Source organism: Curcuma longa, chromosome 8 (genome assembly GCF_044706935.1).
Source record: "Curcuma longa cultivar G26 ecotype Majalengka, Jawa Barat chromosome 8, ITB_CL_G26_1.1, whole genome shotgun sequence".
NCBI lineage: Eukaryota > Viridiplantae > Streptophyta > Magnoliopsida > Zingiberales > Zingiberaceae > Curcuma > Curcuma longa.
The window spans coordinates 3759654-3768357 of NC_133868.1; the positions used below are offsets into that span (position 1 = coordinate 3759654).

General features: G+C 51.6%; 1 protein-coding gene across 2 annotated transcripts; it reads left to right on the forward strand.

The window, feature by feature from the left end:
• LOC141834161 (putative receptor-like protein kinase At1g49730) lies at positions 1 to 2461 on the forward strand. 2 transcript variants are annotated; one of them, XM_074721613.1, is made up of 7 exons: positions 1 to 127; positions 1078 to 1330; positions 1435 to 1487; positions 1557 to 1624; positions 1752 to 1841; positions 1971 to 2040; positions 2121 to 2461. In XM_074721613.1, exons 1-7 carry the CDS (start codon positions 61 to 63, stop codon positions 2420 to 2422), a joined length of 903 nt encoding a protein of 300 aa, XP_074577714.1. In that variant the 5' UTR covers positions 1 to 60; the 3' UTR covers positions 2423 to 2461. The 2 variants fall into 2 exon arrangements, with proteins under 2 accessions (XP_074577714.1, XP_074577716.1); XM_074721615.1 differs by having other exon boundaries at positions 115 to 127; positions 1037 to 1330.
• Positions 2462 to 8704: the final 6243 nt, after the last annotated feature.

An 8704-nucleotide genomic window follows, 5' to 3' on the forward strand; every position in this document is an offset into this window, starting at 1 on the left:
TCGCTTGGCTGTGTAATTCCGAATCACTTCGGGAAAACTCCGGCCTGGGATCGATCCGTGATGGAGCACCGATTGCTCCGACGGATGAAGGCGCTAATCTCGTGGTGGCGCCTCCGGTCGAGGTCAGGTAAAGTTCCGATTTTTCCTGGCGCTTTGGACGTTGCTTCTTTTGCTCTTCTGCTTCCCGTGGTTGGAATTTGGTGGAAATTGCGGGCAAGAATTGTCGGATTTTGCCGAAATTGTGCCCATTCCTTCTTGTAGATACCCTTGCAGAAGGTGCTTTTTGTCATGACGACGGAGTTTTCCAAATTAGTATTTTCTTTTCGTTTTTGAAAAAAAAAATCGCCATTTCTTCTTTTTTTGCTCCAATTTAGCAGCTTTTGCTGCTGCTACAGGCTTTGATTGTTCCTTGATGTATCGGAAAGTTTGGTGGTTACATATTCGAGATATAGATGCTGGTGTCCGGGTTTCGCCCGACTAATCCTGGAGGTTACATATTCGAGATATTAGTCATTGTACACTTGATCTGATCATTCATTTCAAACCATATAACTTTATAGAAGTTGTTGTATTCTCACTTTTCTTCAATATACTGAGTTGTAAGGTTTCAGAGTGTCTACCCAATACTAATAGTTTAATCAATTTCCAACTGGTTTTCAAAAACATTGTAAAAGACATGAGTGTCAGGGTTTCAGTATACACTGATACCACATACTGGTAGTATAATTGATAAATTCTTTCCTCTCTTATATACTTCTGCACATGCTATTTTGCAAAATTGTTGAAGGCATACAGTATCAGAGAGAACACATTTCCAATATGATGATTCTTACTCCAAGTTAACTGAGTTTGCATTATTAGGAAGTGATTTGGAGTAGTATTATGTTATTAGGAGAATACAGGACAAATTGTTTCCTAAAGACCTTTTCCTGTTAGATAATTGTCATTTCAATAGTTCCATTAAGCGCAAATCAAATGATAGCTGATTTAATCATTGCTCTGAAGTCACTATCTATTGTACCTATATTATTTGTAGACTGATGGAAAGCTTGGTAATGAGTTATCTTCTTAATGAAGGCATACCATTTGTGAAGAGTTTTACATACAAGCAGATCAACAAGGCAACTAGTGGTTTCGGTGTGATTCTTGAAAGTGGTCCTCAGGGAACAATTTACAAAGCTCAATTTCCTAATGGACTTGTTGGTGCTGTTAGAAGAGTAAGATCACACCAACTACAGAATAATTCCTTCTTGAAAAATGTCCAACTCTTGGGGCGCTTGCATCATCGTCATCTTGTCAAGCTCAAAGGGTTCTGTGAAGGCAAAGACAGGTATGAGTACTTAGCATAGGTTCGGTCGGATCTCTCAATTAGGCCAATTGATAAGGTCCGAGTATACTGAAGTTTCTCATTGTACCATGCCATATTTTGCTTAGGTTTCTTGTTTTTGACTATATGGAAAATGGAAGGCTGAAGGATTACCTTCATGGTAAGATTATGTTTAGTTAGATCTAGAGCATTGCTTGTAATTTCTCATGATTTTACTCGCTTCCGACAGACCCACTGAAAACACCCTTGAATTGGAGAACTAGATTACAGATTGCTATTGACATAGCAGCTGCACTGGTGGGTATCTGATCAGAATGACAATTTTTTTACGAGATATGCTTAACAGCCATACTTGGGAGAGAAGATCTTCAATCACTAATTTACTTTCACTGAAACAAAAATTTACCTTCCCTTAATTATGCAGGAGTACCTTCAGTATTTCTGCGAACCTCCTGTAGACAATGTGTCCATCAGCTCAAACAACATATTCTTGGATGAGAACTTTGTCGCGAAGGTAAATTTTTTCCGCCACATTAGGCGTCCTACCTCTTTTGGAAAGCATATTTTCTTATGTGAGTTTATGTACCTTTTGGCCAAGTAGAAAAAGAACTATGTAGTAGCTACTACTGAACTTTTGTTTCAGTTATCTGATGTGGTCTTTGCCGATTGTGATTTAATCTACAACGGTGAATCAAATATCACTTCTTCTGAAGGTCAGGCTCTTACACTTGTAGCTTTGCTGTGCTTACCTACAAATACTCGTACTAATAGTAGGAATTGAAGTTTCCGACAGATAACACTGAACAGAGAAATAGGAGACTTGTTTTCCAGTTCGGAATGCTACTTCTTGAGCTTATCACTGGGCAATCATTGCTGAATGAAGCTGAAATTGTCCATTGGATCCAAGAATCTGGATTTGCCTATTCAATCCACAAGATGGTGGACACTGATCTTGGTGATAGTTATGATTCCAAAGAACTTGGAAGTTTACTTGTCGTGGCAAGACTGTGTACCAAGGCTGAGAATGATACATCAATCTCTATTCCCCAAATATTACGGTTTCTGCAGGGGCATATAGGACATTCTACATTGTAATGGTGTGTGCCATACCAACATAATTTGACTCGCGAATTTGTATGCCTTAAAGAGTGTAAATTTAGTTAATAAAGTTGATAAGTTATTTGTAAGTCATTGATATCGCTATGAATTAGTTGTTCTATAAGTGTGGTGTTCCTTTCTACACAAGGGAATGACATTTTAGTTAGTTTAGACTTCACACAAGTCTTAGACTTGTGCTATAATATTGTTCATACTTAGTGCATGTCTCATGGAAAGGTTTAGGATGCCACCAGCCACCATCGATGGAGGAAGTTTTGAGAGTGTTGTTTCAACTAGAATGGTAGATGTTCCGGTTGAGAACAGCGTCGAGACACGTCACCGGACCTAGCTCACCGTGAGGTGGAACCGATGGGGAAGAAGAGCAGGAGAAGAAGAAGCTCGAGGGCCACAGGACTTGCAGGCACAGCAAACGTCAGTAGGACGGCCGGAGGTGGCTCCGGCGCGACCACTCCGACGCTCAAGTCAGCAATGGCGAGAGGAAGAAGAAGATGAACAGTAAAGGCTTGAGCGTGTAAAGAGAGTAAGAGAGTTCGGCCCGCTTTACCTGTCCGACGGAGTGGTCTTTTAAGAGAGGGGATGAGCGTGCGCACGTGTCACGTCATCATTAAGGAACGTCTCATCGTGGTTAATGAGATGTCAGGAACCATCGAGTTCCCTGTTCCCATCGCCGTAAAAGTATCATCTCGTCGACATTTGTGTACAGGCAGCATTAATTAAATGGGGCGTGGGCTTGTCAGAAATCATGATGAGGTGGGCCCAGGCTTTGCCGGGCGACTCGACGAGGATGTGGTCAAATGGGGATTTGGCTTATGAACAGCCGACTGGGTATCCGGCTGTGATGCGGCCGAATGAGGATTCGGCACAAGAGTATGGCCGAATGAGGGATTCGGCTTAGGAGCATGGCCGAATGGGTGAGGATTCGGCATGATACGGCCGAATGAGGATTCGGCGAAGGCTACGGCCGAATGAGGATTCGGCGAGGCCCGGCTACGGCCGAATGAGGATTCGGCGAGAACATGGCCGAATGGGCACTTCGGCGAAGGCGTGGGTAACCGAATAGGTGATCCGGCAAGTGATGGTCGAATGAGGTGATTGGCCAATGGATAGCCGAATGGATTGCTGACTGGTTACTCTTCCTGATTGGAGAGAGAGAAGAGAGAGAGCACTGACTCGGGTGATAGAGCCAAAGACTATATATGCTGACTCGGCACTGCTTGGGCAGGACTAGGACCGGACTCGAACCACGAGGGGTATTCGGCTTATCCCCGTAACATAAGCCTCCCCACTTGTCTAGTCGAAGGAAGCGTGAGTCGACTGACTAGACCGACTTGTGTTCGAGTCCGGATCCGAACCGGGAATCGAATTGATTATGCGACTCTGTATCTCAAGAGTTAAGTGTTGTATCCATATGAATTATTCATCCGTTTTCAGCACTGAGGAGAGAGATTGAGATTAGACAGGTCATGGGTATTATTTACTTGGTCATGCCATGGCTGAGACAAGTCTCTTGGCTCGGGGCGAGCTCGGTTACCTCTCCCTGCGCGAGACAACGATGCATGCCGAGCAGGGGTCTCGGGCGCGATGTGGCACTACCGGTAGGCGCTAAGGGCACTCAGGGAGAAGAAGTCGCCGACTCGGCAGCAGCAGGGTGGTCCACAGTCGCTCGACATGGCTGGGCTCGAGGGCGAGTTCGGCCATCGATGCCGAGCTCGCACGCGTGGCGTGTGCACCGAGCTCAATTGGCGAGCTTAGTAGCCGCATGTCAGGTCAAGAGGCATTAGCAGATCGGATAACGGCGGCGGAGCAACGCATACGGGAGCTCGGCAAGGGCACTCCGCGTGCAACGGAGGAAACGAAGACGAGCGAGCGTCTTTGAATCGTGCGAACCGAATGGGGAGTCGGAGGCAGAGGGGCCTCGCATCACGCAACCCCTCTGGCAGCCTATCCTTGCGACGCCGAGGCTGTGTCGAAGGAGATGGGCGCGATTCGGCTCGGGCAAGCAGAGAAAAGGAGAGGTTGCCTCCGCGATCTGGTCCAGACAAGCAGCGAAGAAGAAGGGGATTCGGCAGCGGCGAACAGAGCTGTTCGGCTGCCTCGGTTCAGCTCGTCGCAGTCAGAAGGGGATTCGGCAGCGGCGAACAAAGCTGTTCGGCTGTCGTGGTTCGACGTGGCGTCCGGCGTCTGGCGCTGCGGGGCACGGATGCCTGGCCAGCGGCGGTCCTTCGCTTGTGCCTTCGCCGAGGCGAAGGGGCGGTGGATGGGATTCGTGGCTGGCGGGTGCGACGACAGTAAGAACGTGCTGCGGTCCGCTTTGGTGTACGAGGTGGCGGAGAAAGGCAGCGCCGTTCTGCCAAATCGGAACGCGAGATGGAGAAAGACAGCGCCGTTCTGCCGAATCGGCACGCGGAGAAAGGCAGTGTCGTTCTGCCGAATCGGAACGCACGGCGGAGGATGGCAGCGCTGTTTTGCCCAATCGGCACACGCGGCGGATAAGGGCAGTGTCGTTTTGCCGAATTGGCACGCGCGGCGGAGAAGGAAGGCGGTTCGGCTGCCGCGGTTCGGTCCAGGCAGGCAGCGGAGAAGGAAGGCTTGGACTTCGTGATTCGGTGATTCGGCGCAGGCAGCGGAGAAGAAGGGTTGTTCGGCTGCCGTGGTTTGGTCCGGGCAGGCATTCGAAGAGGCTGAAGAGTTGCTGATTCGGTTCGGCCCGGGCAAGCGGAGAAAAGAAAGTTTCGGCGCTTGCAGACAGCGGAGAGAAGAATACTTGCTGTTGTGATTCGGCGCTTGCAGACAGCGGAGAGAAGAATCGCGATTCGGCTGCCACGGTTTGGTCCGGGCAGGCAGCGGCGAACAGAGCTCTGTCGCAGCGATTCCGAGCCGCGATTCGGTGCATGCAAACAACGGAGAGCTCTGTCGCGGACGATTCCGAGCCGCGATTCGGTGCGTGCAAACAGCGGAGAGCTCTGTCGCGGACGATTCCGAGCCGCGATTCGATACGTGCGGACAGCGGAGAAGAAGGGATGGGATGGCCTCGTGAGGCGAGCGCTACATGGTCGAGAGCGGTGGGGGTACGGGCGCGGACGCAGGCGAAGACCGAGAGAGGCAGCGGGAACTGGCCTTTACGTGCGAGGGAGGTCGGTGCCGGCTCGCGATTCGGCTCGCCGAGAGGTGTCGCGATTCGGCTCGCCGTAGTCAGCGGGGAGAAGAAGAGACTTTGCCTCCATGATTCGTCTTGTACAACCTCTGCGATCCGGCTCGTACTACCTCCGCGATCCGGCTCATGCTACCTCCGTTATCCGGCTTGTGCAGGCGGCGAAAAGAAGAAGAGAGCTCTGTCGCGGACGATTCCGAGCCGCGACTCGGGTGCGGGACTTCCGGCAAGCGGGAGCTCGACCAGGGTTCACTCCGCGTGCAGCGGAGAGAAAATGAAGACAGGCGAGCGGGGAGGTCCTCGAATCATGTGAGCTGAAGGGGAAGTCGGAGGCGGAGGGGCTTCGTATCACGCGACGGCTTGTGCGCCGTTCCCTCTTGAGCGCTGCTTGTGCTCTGCCACGAGCGGTGACGGCACGCCGCCGACCCAATCGAGAGCGCCAGCATAAAAGAGCGGAAAATGCAGGCTGTTTCGTCGGGGAGGTCTTCGTGTGTCAGACGATCAGCAGTGAAGTGGGTGGAGGTCAGCGGTCAATGTGGTCAATGTGGCGTGGAGACACAAGAGCCACTGAGCATTTATTTTTCTTTTTGATTGATGCAAAAGGGATGAAGACTGACTCGTGCTGCTCTTGCTACTTTTGAGGAGATGATGGGGCATTGTGGGGCCCACCGCCTCCCTTTTCTTCATTCTGACAGAGGGCACTATTGGATACACCCTCACGGTCGTTGGTAAACGGATCTGATTTCTTTTCGGATCGGCCAGTTCAAGGGCAGCGATCGGACGGCATCGTGGAATGGGGCTCGCGAGCAGTCGGATGAGCCGGGAAGGATGGCAAAGGGGAATGAGCGAAAGAGGGCATCGAATCAGGCGAGCCGGATCAAGGAGGCAGAGCTGAGCTGCTGTGGCCGAATGAGCAGAGTCTGAGCTGTAAAACCTGTGTGGCAGGGCTGAGCTGCCGAAATAGGTGAAGGAGCAGGGCTGAGTGGGCTATAGCTGCTGAAGGAGCAGGGCTGTGCTGCTGAATGAGAAGGAGCAGGGCTGAGCTGCTGAGTGGCAGGGCTGAGCTGCCGAATGACCGAATGGGCAGAGCTGAGCTGCTGTGGTCGAATGAGCAGAGCTGAGTTGCTGTGTGGCAGGGCTGAGCTGCTGAATGACCAAATGACTGAGCAGAGGAAGTCCGATTGGATGGCTGAGAAGCCCGGACGAATGGCTGAAAACCTAGATGAAGGGCTGAGAAGCCTGGGATGAATGACTGAGAAGCCTGAATGACGGGCTAAGGAGCCTGGGACGAATGGCTGAAAGCCTAGATGAAAACCGCTTAACAAGAGAACCGCGTGAGTTGACCCCACGCCGGTAGTACGACTCGGTTGCCAAGGCGAGCTCGACCCCGGCTGCAGGAGCGCGGGGGAGTTTGATGAGAATTGTAGTAGATGGCGGTGACGGACGCTGTAGCGGGTCCGATTCCGCGATTCGGCTCGACCCCGGCTGTGCGAAGCGCGGGGGAGTTAAGCATGAAAAGATAGCAAGTGTTATGAAATTTACCAGACTTTGATGTGGCGGGCGCTAGTGGTCCGTGACCACCGGGAGTAAGCTCGACCCTGACTATGAGGGGAGGTTGAGCCCTGACAAGGACATTTGCTGATGGAGCTAGTGGTCCGAGACCACCAGAATTGAGCTCGACCTTGGCTATGTCCGAGCCGAAGGGAGGTTGAACCCTAAAAAGGGCAATTGCTGATGGAGTAGGTCCGAGACCTAATTTGAGCTCGACCTTGGCTATGTCCGAGCCGAAGGGAGGTTGAACCCTGAGAAGGGCAATTGCTGATGGAGTAGGTCCGAGACCTAATTTGAGCTCGACCTTGGCTATGTCCGAGCCGAAGGGAGGTTGAACCCTGAAAAGGGCAATTGCTGATGGAGTAGGTCCGAGACCTAATTATGTCGGTGGAGACAGCTCGATCCCGACTATGTCCGAGTCGGGAGAGTGATGTCGAATGGCTGAAAAGCCTTAGCGTGGAGAGGACCTACGGAAGTATCCCCGTTATTCAAGTGTAGGGAAGTAAAGTACGTACCATGGTACTTAGTGTTCTTGACCGCTAAATGCGGTAAAGCTGGAGATGCGTAGCATTCCATGGCCTGGTTAAGTCTTTGCCCTCTGCATCGGTCTGAGATGCGTAGCGTCGATGTAGGACCGGGCCTGGGCCTGAGCCTGGTGGGCCGGGGCCTGGTAGGCCTAATGGGCCTGATGGGCCTGAGGGGCTGGAGCTCGATAACTTGAAGCTTGAAGAACCGGATCTTGGTGGGCCGGGGCCTGGTGGGCCTGATGGGTTTTGATCTTGATGGGCCTAATGGGCCTGATGATGTTGGGGCTTGAAGGACTTGAGGATTATGGACTCGAGAATAGTGGGCCTCCGTGGGCCCATAGCGGGCCTCTGTGGACCCGGACAACTGGCGCACCGGTGGTGCGAGCCTCGTCGGCGAGAGATGGAGGTCTCGAAGGGCCAGCTTGTACCTGAGGTTGTTGTCCAGAAACTGCTAGGACGACCGTGGCGACCGCCCTGTTGAAATCTTCCTCCGTCATGGCGTGAGGCGAGGCTGAGGAGGTTCGTCCGTCGACATCTCAAATCCGGGCAGAAATGTGTTCCCACAGACGACGCCAAATTATGTTCCGGTTGAGAATTGCGTCGGACACGTCACCGGACCTAGCTCACCGTGAGGTGGAACCGATGGGGAAGAAGAGCAGGAGAAGAAGAAGCTCGAGGGCCACAGGCTCTTGACAGGCATAGCAAACGTCAGTAGGACGGCCAGGAGGTGGCTCCGGCGCGACCACTCCGACGCTCAAGTCAGCAATGGCGAGAGGAAGAAGAAGATGAACAGTAAAGGCTTGAGCGTGTAAAGAGAGTAAGAGAGTTCGGCCCGCTTTACCTGTCCGACGGAGTGGTCTTTTAAGAGAGGGGATGAGCGTGCGCACGTGTCACGTCATCATTAAGGAACGTCTCATCGTGGTTAATGAGATGTTAGGAACCATTGAGTTCCCTGTCCCATCGCCGTAAAAGTATCATCTCGTCGACATTTGTGTACAGGTAGCATTAATTAAATGGGGCGTGGGCTTG

Excerpts from the sequence above, each read along its gene's own strand:
- LOC141834161 (XM_074721613.1), top strand. The coding sequence starts at position 61 with ATGGAGCACCGATTGCTCCGACGGATGAAGGCGCTAATCTCGTGGTGG. Across the intron at positions 128-1,077 it reads GCGCCTCCGGTCGAGGTCAG|GCATACCATTTGTGAAGAGT; the intron begins GTAAAGTTCCGA and ends TTCTTAATGAAG. Across the intron at positions 2,041-2,120 it reads AAATATCACTTCTTCTGAAG|ATAACACTGAACAGAGAAAT; the intron begins GTCAGGCTCTTA and ends AGTTTCCGACAG.